The sequence below is a fragment of the Agelaius phoeniceus genome, chromosome 2, assembly GCF_051311805.1.
Source record: "Agelaius phoeniceus isolate bAgePho1 chromosome 2, bAgePho1.hap1, whole genome shotgun sequence".
NCBI lineage: Eukaryota > Metazoa > Chordata > Aves > Passeriformes > Icteridae > Agelaius > Agelaius phoeniceus.
In genome coordinates this window covers 76,784,848-76,801,156 of record NC_135266.1, presented here as the reverse complement: position 1 = coordinate 76,801,156, position 16,309 = coordinate 76,784,848, and the positions used below count along the sequence as shown (strand labels likewise).

Genomic DNA, 16,309 nt, shown 5'->3' with positions numbered 1-16,309 from the left:
GATTCAGAAAAGTAATTCTCTGAAATGTATCTTGTTTGATAAGGATCCTCTGGACTGTACATTAGGGTTGGTTCACCAGAGCGCTATGAATTTTAATTCTGGTAAAGTAAATGTTGTATCGGCAGTTTCAAGAATTCAGGCTAACCTTGTTGAATGGGAACCTATTCTGAGTGGGAACTCAAAGAAAGAGAATTCCATCAGCAAAAATAATAAGTCCTTAAACACATACTGTGGTGAGATAGATGGGACTTGTTTTATCCCACCTAAATAAGAAATTGTAGCTTACCAGACTCCCCTGCAGGAACCAGACCATGGTATAGGCTATTCTGAGGTTTATCAGTCTCAATTGATGCAAGTGGTATTATTTCACTTTATGTAACTAACTCCACCGAGAGACTTGATTTTGTGCTCACAGAGTTGAGGGACTCTCTTTCAGGGTCTGGGAGAGTTGTGCTCAAGTCTCTGAATCAACAAATATTTAAAAACCTAATAGAATATCTCTGTTGAAGGAAGTACAAATAGGAATACAGGTGAATTTAAACCTGATAGTCACACATACTTCATATAACTTTCTTAGGAAAACTGTCAAGCTTTGAAGACATGTTCTTCAAGATTTTTTCTTACTTTTTATTTTAAAAGGTTTTGATGACTTAGAATTTATTCTATGATAAGGAAAAAGAAGGAGATCTCCTTATAATCTGTATGATGAAAATGCTTTCTTGGTCTTGCTGTGATTTTAAAAAATGGCATCAAGCTCCAGCAATTGTAGATGGTTGACCTTACTATGCCTAAAAATACAAATAATTTATCCTATGATCATCTGTAAGTTAGAAACGTGCAGTTCTAGAACTGTCAGTGAAACTGCAAAGTAGGCAGAGAAAAAATCAGGGCAAGAACACACCTTAGTCTTATATGAATTATCAAATGAGATGCTAAATTATCAGTGTTAATTCAGGTGATGGTTTAAATGTATGATGTGGAGTGGATCTCCTCTAGTAGGATGTGATGAATATTTGATTTAGAATCTATCTGTATAAAATTACACCTTCCTCAATATCACTTAGAATCAATCTGTATGAAATTACATCTTCTTTAATGTCACTCCATGTTGCTTTAACAAAAGGTACTTAAAATGTATGGCTATTGCACTAAAATTACATATTGATATGCAAATACATCTCTTCTGTTTGCTTTGTGCACTGATTGCACTGTTGCACGACAGCAGGTAGTCATTGTAGTCATTCCTTTTGGCATTCCATTTTCTGTATTTTAGAAAAGAGTGAAAGAAAGGAAGAAACATGGTAAGAAACTTACTGGGAAGTAAGTAATATGACCTTGGGTAGGACTTAATATACATAGTAAAAAAAAAAATTACAGAGAGTCTCAAATCCACAATATGAGTATTAATATCAAAACTATACTCTTATCAACTGACAGATATATTATTATAAGGCATACTGAGAGGTGATTTTTTACAGTATACCTCCATCCCAAAATATCAATAAATTAATGATGGAGGCCTGTAGAGGTAATGAAGTGAAAATATGACTTCCCAAAGTCTGCTGCAGTTTGGATCGTGTCATGGAAAATGATGGCATTGATTAGTAAGGGAAGATCTGTTGCAGAGAATTTGAAATTTGGAAACAGATGTGCTTTGGACCATGGTATCAGCAATACTTTCTACTAAGGTATTTTAAAGAAACATAGTCTGTAATGTGTAAAAATAACTTTTTTGAATCTAAACTAGTACTGATAGCTGTGAACTGCCAAATTCTTTGTAAGAATTAAAAATTATGGTCAACTTCTGCCATTACTCTCTGGTGAGTTTCAAAGATACTATGATTATATTACAGATGCTGTGAAATTCAAGTCTTTCATAGTACTTGTAATTTCTCTATTATGTTTATTATAGAAACAAAAACATACTGGTTTACTCAGTCAAATGATATGGAAAGTACATTGTTCTAGTATTGTTGGGGTTTTTTCTTAATGTCTTTTAATGTTGAATGAAAGTAAAAATTTGGTCCGAATCTTCAAAGGAGTTTCTACCATTGGTTTCCACAAGAAGTTTTCCAGGAGATCAAATGGTATTTTCCACAACTGTAATGTCAAAGGGACTGCAAATATCAAAAGAAGAAAAGTGCAGTAAAAAGTTTTATCAATAGGTAACCCACTTCTATAGAAATTTCTTTCAGAGATGTTCAGGATGGCCAGACCTTTGAACACCCTAGCAACGAACTTTAAAACATCTTCATCAGACCAATCTTTGTCTAATAACTTTGCCATGGTTATTTGTTAAACTATGGTCCCAAAAAATATTCCCTGCAGAAAGCAAGAAGGACAGAAAGAATAACACAGGAGATGAAACTTTCTAAAATTTGTGTGAAAGTTAGACAAAAAGTCTACTCTGAACTTTCCATCTGGGATTGTTTTGGTTCAGGTTATCCACAGCTTTGGTGGTTTTGCTGTTAGTCCTAGTCTGTATGAAGCACAGATTGCTCTAAAGAGCATTGTCACTTCTCTGGTCACTGTCTGTCCAATGAGAAACACAGCTTTGTTCTGTGTCTTTTTTAAATGCCATGTTTTATAATATTTTTTTTTCATATTAGAATTTGTACATCTGCATCTTGCACATTATAAGGAAGATTCTCCAGCTCAGCTGGGAAAATAAAAGAGAAATACGAGTTGAAAGAAGCAAATTCTTGAAGAGTGTTATGCCTGTCTACAATTAAAAGAATTAGAAATTAAATATGCAAAATGTAATCTTAGCTAGTTTACACTTCATATATTATTAATTAAAAACCCCTAACACTGGGGAGGAAAGCATTGCTTTTCAATCAGGACCATAACTCACATTGTGTTACTGTTTAATTCCATCTTTTGGTGTAAAATACAAAATTTTAGAATACTAAAATTACCTAAGGAAATTTTATCCATTTAATCTATGATACTAATCTTCATTGTAGCATCATACTTTAACTCCTTTAGGCAATCTGATAGATGTTTCAAAATTTCTCGCAAGGGAAAATATATTAGAAAATGACATTTTTCTCAATTTTCCTTATGTGATCACTCCTCCAATTTCCAGCAACATTGTATTTCCTAATTCCAGCACTGCTTTATGAACCATGCATTTGGTGAAAGCCAACCTCAGTATGATAAATTTAATTCAGGCTTTAGTACGATAGTGTAACAGGCAGATGATTTTCAGATTGTAGCTTCTGTTACATATCTGCTGCAGCTGGATAGTTAGCCTTTTGCAAAGCTGCATGAAAGTTATTATTGAATTAAGTTTTATTACTGTTAAAATGGAAGTTGTCACTTCAGCAGGCCAAAATTATTATTATTAGTAGTAGTAGTAGTAGCAAACTAGTAGTATTTGTACTGAGGAAAATAAAGCTATCAGCAAATATTGGAATTATTTTAAGGAATCTAGAATAGATGTCACCAACTTATGGAAGACTCCAGAGAAGAAAAAATAGAACCTTTAATTCAGAGGCTGAAATTACTTAATTAAAAGAAGACACCTGAAAGATGTTGCAAATAAAGCATTACATAGTTACTTAAGAAGCATCTGTGATTCTTATTTAATTTCTTGCCAAACAAAAAAATGCTTGTCTAAGAAGTTTTGACTTTGTTAAATAAAATTTTCTCTCATATTATTTCAATATATTTTGTTTGCCTCTGCTGAAGCTGTGTAGTTGCACATTCCATTCTTTGAAAGCTGGGCTCAGACTTCCAAGCAGGAAGTCATGCTTATTGCAGTGATTGTTCTTCTCTCCTTCTCGACATTGTAATGGTTGTGAACTTGGCTGTTGCTATCATAATTCCATTAATCAAATGCCAGGCAACTGCAGTTTCATAATTAATGACATTTACAGGTACTTTTCTCCGGCATTTCAAAGAATGTGAATCCAAATCAGAGGAAGTTCACAGTGGAGTGTGGTCCAGATCTTGCTTTTAAATCATGTTTCCTATTCTCACAAAGAACAAAACAGTAATTAATTTCCTGTCATTTAAAAATTTGGTCACAGTAAAAACGTTCATCATTTATTAAAGCACAGTGTAATCATTATTGACATTTTAATTCTGTTATTTATGTTTGAATATTTTATATTTCCATGGCAGATCAGTGGCTTACAATTGGAAGGTTGTCGTTTCGATGGAAATCGACTTTCAGAAAATCTGCATGATTCTCCCAGTGTATCATCTGTTCTCCCTTGTTACATGGCCTGGATTCCACAGGTACTAAATTATTAAAAGCCCTAAACTTTCAAGACCCATAATTTTATTTTTTCTGTGTAGTAGCTTTTCAGTATGATGTTGCTGACCTGTTTTCCTTTCATTTCAAAATAAAAATCACAGTCTTTACTAGGAAAAGCAGTTACATTATTTGAAACTGCATCTTATTGTAATTTTGTTTATATTCTTTATATTACTTAGATGAACTCAAAGGCTTTATTTCAGTCATACCTTAGTTTCTTTGTCTTTTAAGAACATTAGCATGTTTTCAAGCCTTTATTAGTAAATATATACATGTGTTTGGGAGTTCATTCCTAGAATATATTTTCTTTGCATTTTAAATATTAAAGTAAAATGCAGTGGTAATAAAAAAGAGAGAATATGATGTGAGCTGTAAGCAAAGAAAGCCTTTCTCCTACTTAAACTAATTTAAAAAAATGCCAATGCTTGCAGATTTTAAGATGAAAGAAAGTAATCCAAACAGGAAAAACTGTTACTGCTTCTGCCTTCCAATTGGCATAGCAATTGCTGATAAGTAACTCAAAAAGTCACATAGAATATATTCAAGGGTGTGTCTTTTAACAAAAAATTGCTTATTATGGAATTCATCTCACTTACATTTAGGAAGCCCATCCCATCAGAAGATATCTGGGATAAATCTGTCCAGGTGTGACTCTAGAGACAGCCTAGACGACCTTGATGACCTTTGTGTATTGTGACAGATAATGCACAAGGAGCTCCATTGCTAACACACTGCTGTATCCCAACTTAGTTTTTCTCTCATTGTTATTTCCAGCAGGGGAAATATAGCATTGTATTATAGTACAGCATTAGAAGTATAAAGGTCAACAGATTTAGACCATGAACACAGAAGTAAATGCTAGCCACCATCTGCACCATTGCTCCCAGCTTGATTAAGAAAGAAAATACTGAAAATTTTAAAAAAAGGACAAAAAATGAAAACATCACAAAAGCTCTTACAAAGTTGACCAGTGAAGGACTTCTCAGTTTTTTGGTATTTACAGGTTTTGGTTTTTCACCTAAATAAACAGATTCCTAATTTACTTGAGAGGTAGTGCATAGGATAAATATATTAGAATTGCCAGACATTCTAATATATTGGCTCAGTGGTGGATGGTGGAGGATGGTAATATGTGTGGTTTTCCATGGTATCACCAAATGGAAACACATTTTAAATGAGAATTCTAAGTAGTCCTCCCATTGTTCTGAAAGACATTCATCTTGTGTTTGAAATAAAACAGATTTTTTAGCACTTTTCTGAATAAGACTATTTTTTTAAACTCCAAAGGTAGGATCCAAAAGTTATATGTGAAATCAGCAGAGAGCTTTATCTGTAAAATTAAAAAAATAGATACTTCAATAATCAATTAATTAAACTTTGTCAAATATACTTATATTTGAAATGAATAGCAACTGGCATCTTTGTGTTGGGAAAAAAACCCTAGTTCTTATAAAACACAGGCCATAACTTGTCAACTGCCCACTTTTTTAATGCAAAGTGTCTCTAAGGAGAGTTTTTCTGAATTGGTCTACCCTTGAGTTGTTTTACAATCACTGTAAAAATTGACTATAATCAAATGCTGTGCTCAGAAACCAAAGCAGAATTGGGTATCATTCATTTCCCTTAATTTAATTATCTCTCCTTAGGAGAAGAGTGCATAAAATTGAACATATTATCTTAGAATTCTTAGGTTTTGAACTTGTTTTCTTTTCTCCATAAATGCGTCTTTTGAAATCTAGTGAGCGAAAGTATATGTATAATGTAATGCTTTGAAGCAATTTTCAACCAAACTTAACTTCAACCTAGAGAATTTCTCTGAGAGAATCCCCTCAAAATCCTGCAGTGCTCTAAACAGAATATTTTTAGCTATTAACACTATGGTTATTCTCATATTCATGCTTATTCTCATAAGCTTATTCTCTTATTCTCACATTAAACTGTGAAGGTCCTTTCCATTTTTAATCCACTGATAGATCCCATGCTGTGAAGGGTGTCACTAAAGGGGATGGAACTGTGTGTGAGGCAGTCTAACAAAGAGAACTTTTGGACTGTACTTAAGCTAAGGACATAAGGATTTGTGACTCAAAAAGACTTCCACAGAATGGCTTTAACCCTCCAATAAATAATGTGATTCCTTAAAACATCAGCGGGATTGAGAAAGGCACAAGAACAGATATTTTGTTCCTAAAAGTGCAAAAACGGGTCTTTGAAAGCAAACTGGCCAGCTTCAGGCTCCCAGCTTTGGGAAAATTTAAATTCTCTGATTAACATTTTACTCTCAGTCTGGCCAGCATTTTGTCTTCTTCAGTAGAGTTAACCAAGGAATAAATGGACTAAGTACAGTCCTTCTGAGAACAGCTGAGTTCCTGGTTATAAATTATTCTATACAAATATTACCACACATAAATCTTCTGCAAGGATTGAAACACTGTTGTCCAAAAGACAGGGGAAGTTGATTTTCAAAAGGAACAGCAAAATTCTTCAGTAATGATTTTATACTTCACATGCAAGGCAAAGTACTTGAAGCAGTTATTGTTTGCATGTTTCCTTTTTCCTTTTTTTAGTTATTTTCTAATATTGAAGCATCACTAACTCACATTTGATGTGATTTGAGTTAAAATGACACTCATTTTTATTTAAAATTCTTTTCTGACAAGTGTGCTTCTTTGTTATTTGGTTCTTGAAAATCTGACATTTTCCTGTTGACAGGATGGGACATTTTGAGTTTGACGGAAAACATGCTTAATATATATCAGTTGAATCAAACCCTGAACTATTTGTAGTAACTAAATACATCATGGGTGGAAATTAAGTGTTGTAGGAAGTCTTGATGGAGTCTTTGAGCTCACTTCTGTGGTCACACATATGGACAGTGCCATGCAAAGCCCTAGGAGGAAACCATCCAAGGCAGTTTGTGGTAGGCAACAGAGAGGAGCAGTTCAATAAAGTAGCGTGGAATGGGTGGGGTAAGGATTTTTGGATTGTAGTTCCTGCAGTATGATGCTTGCAGGTATCTCAGATGGCACCAGGGGCTGTGCCACAGGAGGAGGGCAGGGTTTGCTGCAGGGATGGAGGGGGCAGTAGGGTCTGCCAGGGCACAGGCACCACAGCACTCCAGCCTGCCAGGAGAGGTGCTCCCCACACTACAGCACAGGGGCTCCTGAGCAGCCTTCTCCCTGCAGGAAACTGATCTGTACTTCCCTTAGCCTGCTTTGCAGACACTTTTGACGTGTGATTTTTGGGAGGGTTTTAGCTGAAGGAAGATTTTCACATGTAGCTCATAGGATCACCCCTGTTATTTCCTTCCTGGTGTTTGAGTTATGGAGAGAGCAATTTTCCTGAAGTCTCTGCTTCATCCAATTCTTCACCTTAGTGCCCTGAATGAAAACTTCCTTGTCCAAGGCTGCAGTGTCCAAACTGTATCTTAACTTTAGATACCATGCCAGTGGAGAATATTGCTTTCTCATGCTTTGTTGTCTTTTTATGTGATAACTAAGAGCTTGTTTGTTGACAGGATGCATATGGTCCATATTCTCCAGAGGAATGCATATCTTTACCAGTCTACTCTAGTGTGGAGAGAGACCGTGTGGTGACAAATATTGATGTACCTTGTGGAGGAAACCAAGACCAGTGGATTCAATGTGGAGCTGCTTTATTTTTGAAAAATCAGTAATCTGAAACTGCATCAACTTGTGAAGTTAAGAGACTTTTAAACATCTAATTTCTTACTTACTTAAAGAGAAATTTAGATTCATTGTTTTTATATTTTTAAAGCAATGGTTTATTAATTCTTGTTTATTTTTTTAAGATGTATTTAAATAATTCTACTTGATAGAAGTTCAATGTATCTTTGTGGGATATTGTAAAAATTGACATGGCACTATTCAGCAAACTGCTAATTCAGATTATTTCTCTATATTGTAATATGCTGTATTTCTTTCTTAAAGTTGTTGAAATCTCTTCTGATTTGCTCAGAAATATTTAATAAAAATTCAAAGTCAGCATTTTTTCCTTGATCTTTTTTTTTCATTATCCTTTTGAAACTGTTATTCATATGCCTCTGTTATTTAATAAAATAAAAATTAAAAACTTACCTTTTGTAACTGAAATTTAATGCTTTACTTGAAGATAAGAATCAGGATAAATGTTTCAGTCTCTTTTAATGATGCTTTGCTTGTAATTGTATTTCTTTTTATAGCTAGTAAATAATAGGATTTTGATGACCTTCATGTGGAGTTACAAAGTTAGATTACTATCATGGTTATTATCCAGAAGTTACTGAAAAAAAAAAAAGAGATTTCCATCCAGTTGTTAAATGAAAGACAGAGGGATCTAATAGGGCTTTTGGTCTGTGACATGAGAAACACCTGGGATCTTGTTCTTAGTGCAGGATACCCAAGTTTGATTTCACTGTTTCGTGATGTGTCGGGTTGGGATGCTGTCATAGCATTGGAATGCAATTAGACAAAATCCTAAAATCCAGCAGGAAGCAGCATTAGTGATGTCTCAACATAACAGTTGAAAGTGTCTAATTTTTAACTGGAATTACACACCTTATGAAGATATTTTTAAAAGCCAAAGGCAAAGCACTTTCTTGGTTTGCTTGGAAAACAAAATAGATGTTTTCAGTCTGATATATCTGATAGATTTTATAATCATTTTGAATTAGTATTGAAATTAAGACTATATTTCACTTTCCTGATATTTTTCATTGATGGTTTGAGGGAGAGAGAAGGAAAGCAGAGAAAAGATTGGTCCCATTTTCAGGTCAACTTCCGGAAACAAGCATTTTTATCTGCTCTATTGTTCATGCCTTAAACTTGGTCTTTCATCTCTATTTGGAAAGTTTTCCATTTTAGTTGTTCTTCTAATATATGTCCTAAAATAATTTGATGCAATTGAACATACATTTTTAAAATTGAATCCTGTCTAAAAGCAGAATAGACTGACTTAATACTTTTCAGATAATTGCCTTATCTTCCTTTATATATTTCATTCTAATTCAACAAAGAGTAAAAAGGTAGAAAATTTGGAAAAAAAATGTTTCTGAAGAAGAACTAGGGGCAATGACAAGGTCTCTACCAGAACAAAAGCACTTGTGTAAACCTATGTACAAGCTCTGTTAAGATTTAAAGGGTGACTTGTCCAGAGAAAATATTCTGCCGTACTAGACTTTCTTGAAGATGAAAAGTTTTGCAGAGGGCATACTTTTAATTCCCATAGGCACGTGTAAAGAACATGCCGCAACTTTTCCTTTTGGATCCAACTTTTTCATAACCTAGACTGAATTTCAGCTCTCATGAGTCTCAAACTGAGGGATCAGTACACTGGCTCTTATGAATTCCAGCTTCTTTTTAGTGTCAGGTAGAGAAATACAGATGCTCAGCTGTTTGGACAAAGATGTCTGGAAAATAATACATCTTCTTTTAAGCTACCTTGCACAGAAAGTAAAGACCAAAGACATAGGTGGTTTTGGTGACCTATCTTACTTGTAATGGGAAATAAAAGTCTGTAATGGGAAATAAAAGTGGTGAGTGATAGAAATCATGAAAGGAATCATTAGAAGAATATTCTAGGAATTTCCTTGTTTTGGTTTTTTTTTTTTTAATTTTTCTTCTCTCCTCATTATAAGCTTCAAAATGCCTTCCATATTGCCAAGAGAAATATGATTATTATTTAAAGTCTCTCCTTTCAAGTCTTTTCTTGCTATATATTTAGTCTTACTGATTCTACTAATATACAGATATTGATCCTATCACAAGGAACAGATATAAAAGAGACTCCTCCCAACCTACCACACTGTATTTCTATTTCAGGGTCAGGAACTGATTCAGTTTCTTACTGATGACTTGTCTGTATCCTAATCCCTCAGAACTGGCCTATCTCTGGAGGTTTGTAACCTCTTCTATCAGCCACTACTGCCATGGATTTAGAACTGTGGAATATTTCTCAGCCAACAGCATCAGGAGTTTTGTTGCCAGACACACATTCATGCATTTCTGTCAGAGCCTTCTTTTAGCCAGCTTGATTAAATCTCATTTTGTTTGGTTGTCCTCTCAGTTTAGAGCCCCTTCACATTACTGGAACTGTTGGTTTGCTTCTGCTCTTTCTAAGGCATTCCCTGACTGATATGAAAAAAAACCCAAAGCTTCTTAATGTTTAGCTATAACCGGAGCATTGAGTTATATTTTTATTTGGATAGACATCCTGTGGGAGCCCATTGAGATTCATCTTTGTTACAGATGTGAAACACTCTCTCTTCTGAGGTATCTTTGATGTCTTTATATTTTTTTCAGCACAGGACAGAAAACTGATTTAAAAGTCAATCTAATTTTTCAGCTTGAAATCTAGTTGATTTTTATTATGTAATATTATCATCACAAAAGTACCCCCAAACCTTGGGAGCTGTGTATTACACTCACAGTGTATTAAGCAGTGTGTTTGATACTTCTTTTGTGTAAGTGATTTAAGATTACTAATCTTTCCTTCTCATAACTGGAGTTATAAACCTAATGTTTTAGATGGCTCACAGATGACCTAAGGAGGAAAAAGAAATTACTTATCATGTGTTCCTTGATACGTATTGTCTGTTTGCATTGTGTAATATGCTGTCTTTCTACCCAATGTTGTAATTTAAATGAAAGATACTATAGATAACTGCCACTCTAGATCATAGAAATTGTATTTTTGGCAGTAAAAACAGATCTGCAGGGTTTTTATTACCACCAAAGTGCAGCTGTATCACATGCATAAGCCATTGAGAAGTATGAATCAGTAAACATAAGAAATAAAAACATCAGAAATGCCTTAATGGTCTGGAAAGGGTTTGAAAGAGTCTTTTCTGCTATTCAGTTTCAAGGGTATAGGAACTTGTAAGACTAAAAAGAGATATATAAAGAGATCTTAGAAAACACACATTACTGCTCTGTAAACACTCTCTTTTGAAGACTTGAGATCAGCAAATCTTTAGGAAGTGCAAATTGTTATCAACAGAAATCAAAGTGACAAAATGCAAAGTGAAAAAACCTTAAAAGATAACAAAACCTTTGAAAATAATGAAGATTATGCACTAATATCTGAATGTCTTTAAAATACGAACAATTTTTTTACAAATGCATGTATTTTAACTTTGAAAAGGAGCGGTTTCTTCCTTTTGCACCTTATAGCAATCAAGTTTCTATGAGATATTGGTGTTGTCCTCCATTGGAAGATGTGCTTTTTGGTGCATTTAGCAAAGTCACTGCAAGTCTACTGACACAAAGTGTGCTGTGTACCCAAACAAGAATACAGGTTTGTTAGAGAGTCAGACTCCCTTTGTGCTATTTGGGGTAAACAGCCTTTCAGAAACAAGACCTATGATGTTGATAGAATACCTCACGTGTCTTAGTGCTAAGTTAAGTTGACTTAGAATTTTTTTCCCAGAAAATTTTTGGAATTTCACTAAAGTCCAAATGCTGCAGTGGAAGGCAAGTTATGCAAGTTATGCTGAGTATAAATAGAACTGGTGATGCAAATTGTCTTTCCCCTCTGTTTCTTTATTTCAGCTTTCAGACACCAATACTCAGAACAGCAGTAATTTGTCCCCAAGCAGCTATATCACTGTTAGAGTTCAAGGGGGAATAACCTGAACTCCATGCTCAAAAGCATCAAATATGAATTATATGAGTTCTTAAACTGATAGACTGTCTTTCAACAACAGAAATGGGTTTGCATAAATTCAACTTAATATTGGTTACCATAATAAAAATGTGCAGCCTTTACCAGACTAGAAATTTCCATATGAAGATTTACATAGACATTTTTAATTCCCTTTAATTTTTACATTTTTAAACCTTTGCAAATGAAAGGTGTGAATAAGAAACTACATGTGGGAGAGTCTGAAGACCAATAAAGAGTGGGTCACACTTGAGGAAACATGCTCAGCCTCTGTGGGTTCTTATGCTGTGTTCTCCAAAGATGTGCAGCTTCATCAGTGCACTGGAGCTCTTCACAGTTCAGAAGCTTCACTGGAAACCCACGTGCCTGAGGCCATCCTCCTTCACCTCAGCTTCTACTCAGTGAGGCTCACAACTCATCCCCATCTCCCGGAGCTGCGTTTCATTTCAGATACTGAAGCTCCTTACAGCAGAGCTCACCAAATTAGTGTGTTTTAAGAACTGCCAGTCTTTAAAATCTAGATTTCCTCCTAGTTCTCATGACCTAGAAAGCAACAGAAGAGGGTTTTTTAACTTTCTGTGTGTTTGGTGCAAAGAGAAAGACTTTTCACTGGCCTGTTTTAGAAAATCAAGGAGCAAAATTGGTGTTCTTTGAAGAGCTTCACAACAATTACTGTTAGTATGGGCTACAGTGTGCCTCACAAATAGGTTTTAGGATATGATCTTTGTGGAAACTGAGGTGCTTATTTCTTTTTATTTTAAAGTTGAATTAATTTGGCTTAATTATAGCACATAAATGATCATGATAGAATAACCAGAGATCTTTGTACAGGCTAGTTCTAGAATGGGTGTGTAGGTATGACAGGCTACTCAATGCAAGAATTTGGGTATTCACCCTGTGTGAGAATATGCTGCAATTCTACTTTTTCCTCATCAAAGCCATCTGCATTGCAGTGTCTTGTCCAACACATAAATTAACTGAGAGCACATGTCATTTGAGCACAGTGTAAATACCTTGTCTGGTGTTCATTCCTGCTGGGTGATCCTGTAAGGGAAACTGCCTGAACTGCAGTAAGCAGATGCCCTAAGTGGGTGTCAGATCTGTGTACTCTAACTGGGAGCAGTCTCTACAGAAGTGTCAGAATTCCTACTGCCTTTGCATCTCAGGAGACAGCAAGCTGCCCCAGCTCTCTTTAGAAGAAATCTTAGATAAATTCTTCATCATTTTCCCCCAGTGTTAGATCCACTTAATTTTTCAGAGCAGCAAATATGGACTAATTCTTATTATTCTTATTATCTTATCTTATTGTCTTATCATTATCTTATTATTATTCTTATTAACAGATCAGCCTTGGAAAAAGTAATTAGTAATCATGCTTATGAAATGTTTCAGATAGGCAATTTCATTGTCAGAGCTGTCTGACTTGTCTCAGCCCCTGGCAAGGTGAGTTCTGCTCATGCAATGCCACATGGTAGTACTGCCATGTCTCAGAGGATTTTCATACACTTTACCTACTGAGATCGGGAAGAAATGACAATTTCTTGGGATGGTCATGGTCATATCAGTATTTCCCACTAGATGGTACTGTGGACTAGACCCTGGTGAGAGCCTGGCACAGGGGACTGAGTTGGGTTTGGAAGGTAAAGACAATTTATAGTCAATACAACATTGCATCAACAGTCCGTTCCAAAGGAAGTTTCTTATAGCAGTGCTGAATAAGCAGCCACATCTTAAAAAAAAAGCTTCTAGTTAGTTGTGATGTAGTTCCTTTTAGAAATAAGTGATTCAGCAAGTGAATTTCTCCTTTTTTCAAGATGCCTGGTTTGTGCAAGTGGAAAAGGCACTGACTGACCACTCTAACCCATTTTGCAGCTATTTCTGTACATCTTCAGTGCCTGCATAGGAAGAAGGAAGAATGAGGAGAAGGGTGCCCTTGCAGCATGGAAGGCCACCAGCCTCCTGCTCTGCAGAGTGTGGCCAGAAGGCTGAGGGAGGTGATCCTTCCCTGCACAGTATTGGCAATGCAGGTCTGCCATTCTGAGCCCAGTGCTGGGCTCCCTCCCCAGTGGAGACACAGACATATTGGAGCAGGTCCAAACAAGACACTGGAAAACTTGAGAGAGCTCACCAAGATGGCCAAGGGGCTGGAGCACATCACTTGTGGGAAAAGGCTTAAGGAGCTGGCCTTCTTCAGCCTGGATAAGAGGCAGTTTTTATGGGGAGGGACTTGTTGGCAGCTTGCCATTGCCTACATGGAGGTTATCAAATTTCATGGCAGGAGGACAGAGGACAAGATGTCATAACTGCATACAAGGAAAAATATTCTCCCCCTGAGGACAGTCAGGCACAGGTTTCCCAGAGATGTTGTCCAGTCACCATGCTTGGAAGTATTGAAAATTGGACTGGATAACACCCTGAGCAATTTGTTCTGTCCTCAGAGGTGACCTTGCTGTTGGGGATCTCCTGGTGTCTCCTCCAACCTGAAATATACCATGCCTCTGTCTGGTGGATTAGTTACATGTTCATCATTTCAAACACAGTGTATAAATTACAGTAAGAAAATAATGTCCTTCTGCTCTTTCTACCTTCTGCTTCATATAGAAATGACCTGCAAAGTCCTTCAGTTTTACAGCTGCCTCATAAGCAATCAGTAAGTTCAGGGGTTAGTCAATGGAAAATGAAGCAGTTCACAGAATAAATGGATGAATGAAATGTTAAACCATAATAGAGCAAGCCAAAAACAATTTAGAGGAACCTCAAGGCATAAAACCAAAAATAAATGTTCTGAACACTTCAGAAGCAAGATGCCTGCCAAGGGGAGTATTGGGTTATTAGATTAGGTGCAAAAAGAGTATTCAGGGAAGACCACAACAGAAACCTAAATTCTTTGCATCAAAATTCATTTCAGAGAACCTGAGTGTGGTTCTCATTTGATGTCATAGTGACATCTCAGTCTGTGTTTTTTAAATAAGGGATGAGCCTTAGGGATCATCTTAAACTGACCTGTCATTTAAAAAGTTTCAGAAGAAACTCAAAAAGAGTTGTAAGAAATAAGTTATTAGGTCCTTATCCAAGAGTCCTTAAAAAACTCAAGGAACTCCAGGCCAATGTTGCCTCACTGGCCAATATAGGTGTCTAACCTATCTTTTAAGTGGGTTGGGGTTCTAGGGGAAGGAATAGTTCTCTTTTTTTAACAGTCTTCCATAAAGAATTTCTTCTGTGTAAAGCCTACTGAAACTGTAAACCAAAACCTGTGATACTCAACTATCTTAAAAATAAGGAAGGTCAATATCTTCAACCCATCTTCAATATAGATTTTTTTGCAAGTCATGTTTTAAAGAAAATATTTTTTAGCCTTTAAAAAAGCTTGAATTTATTGATGGAGTCAGAAAAATAATTTGATACAGTATACAGGGATTTGCACAATGTGGGAAAAGTTGGAGGAAAGGAACTAAGTTGTACAACAAGAAAAAATGAGGGAGAGACACTAATGGAGGGACAGGGTGAGTAGTGTTGTGCCACTTCACAACAGCTGAGGGTCTCAATTTCCTACTTGACCTCTATCAAGGCAGGAATCCCAGGCAAGAATATTTGCTGCATTTGCTGCATTGCTCTTCAGACTTCTTTAAGGAGAAGATTTTTACTGCATTATTTTTACTTCTTTTACTACATTCAGAGATGCTGCAACCAAGGGTAGCTTATCTCTTAACCTGTGTGACCTTTATGCCTCTCTCTTGGATGCTGTATGATTGATCATCCTGAAAATCAGCCAATTTTTACTTTTCCTTCCTTCCTTCCTTCCTTCCTTCCTTCCTTCCTTCCTTCCTTCCTTCCTTCCTTCCTTCCTTCCTTCCTTCCTTCCTTCCTTCCTTCCTTCCTTCCTTCCTTCCTCTACATCATCTGATATGTGATTGGCCATTAAGGCAGATAAAAAGAGGAAAAACTTCACTGAAATAGGTGTTAGGAGACAATGAAGAGTTTTTATCACATCTTGCCAGTTATGATCCAGTTCATATCAAAGAATAGACTGTATCACACCTGCTCCTAGGGATTGCCTGGAGCAGGAACAGCAGAATCACAGGAATTAATACAAATGAAAGTATCCTGACTGCACTTCCTGGTCAACTCCTGAAGTAATAGGAAGCAGACCCAAGGGTTTCAAGCTGATCACTCCTTAGGACAAAGCTGCTTCTAGGAGTGAGCTGATGAGATGTGAAATTTGTGTTGCCACAAGCAAGTCAAAATTACCCTGTCCTGTGTCTGTGATGCCAATTTAACTAGTCCCTGAATATCTGATTTTTAAACAACTTAAGCTAGATGTTTGAAATATTTCTCATTCTACTCTTATTGAATTAATTGTATTTCACTGGATGGAAATGAAAAAGTCCA

General features: G+C 35.9%; 1 protein-coding gene across 2 annotated transcripts in view; it reads left to right on the top strand.

The window, feature by feature from the left end:
• DYNC2H1 (dynein cytoplasmic 2 heavy chain 1) overlaps nt 1-8,357 on the top strand; it is a 144,432-nt gene extending 136,075 nt beyond the window's left edge. For both annotated transcript variants that reach the window (XM_077173954.1, XM_054652170.2), the window contains exons 88-89: nt 4,129-4,245; nt 7,779-8,357. In XM_077173954.1, the coding sequence (XP_077030069.1) occupies nt 4,129-4,245; nt 7,779-7,937 (276 nt within the window). In that variant the 3' untranslated portion in view covers nt 7,938-8,357. The remainder of the gene's footprint in view (nt 1-4,128; nt 4,246-7,778) is intronic.
• Nucleotides 8,358-16,309: the final 7,952 nt, after the last annotated feature.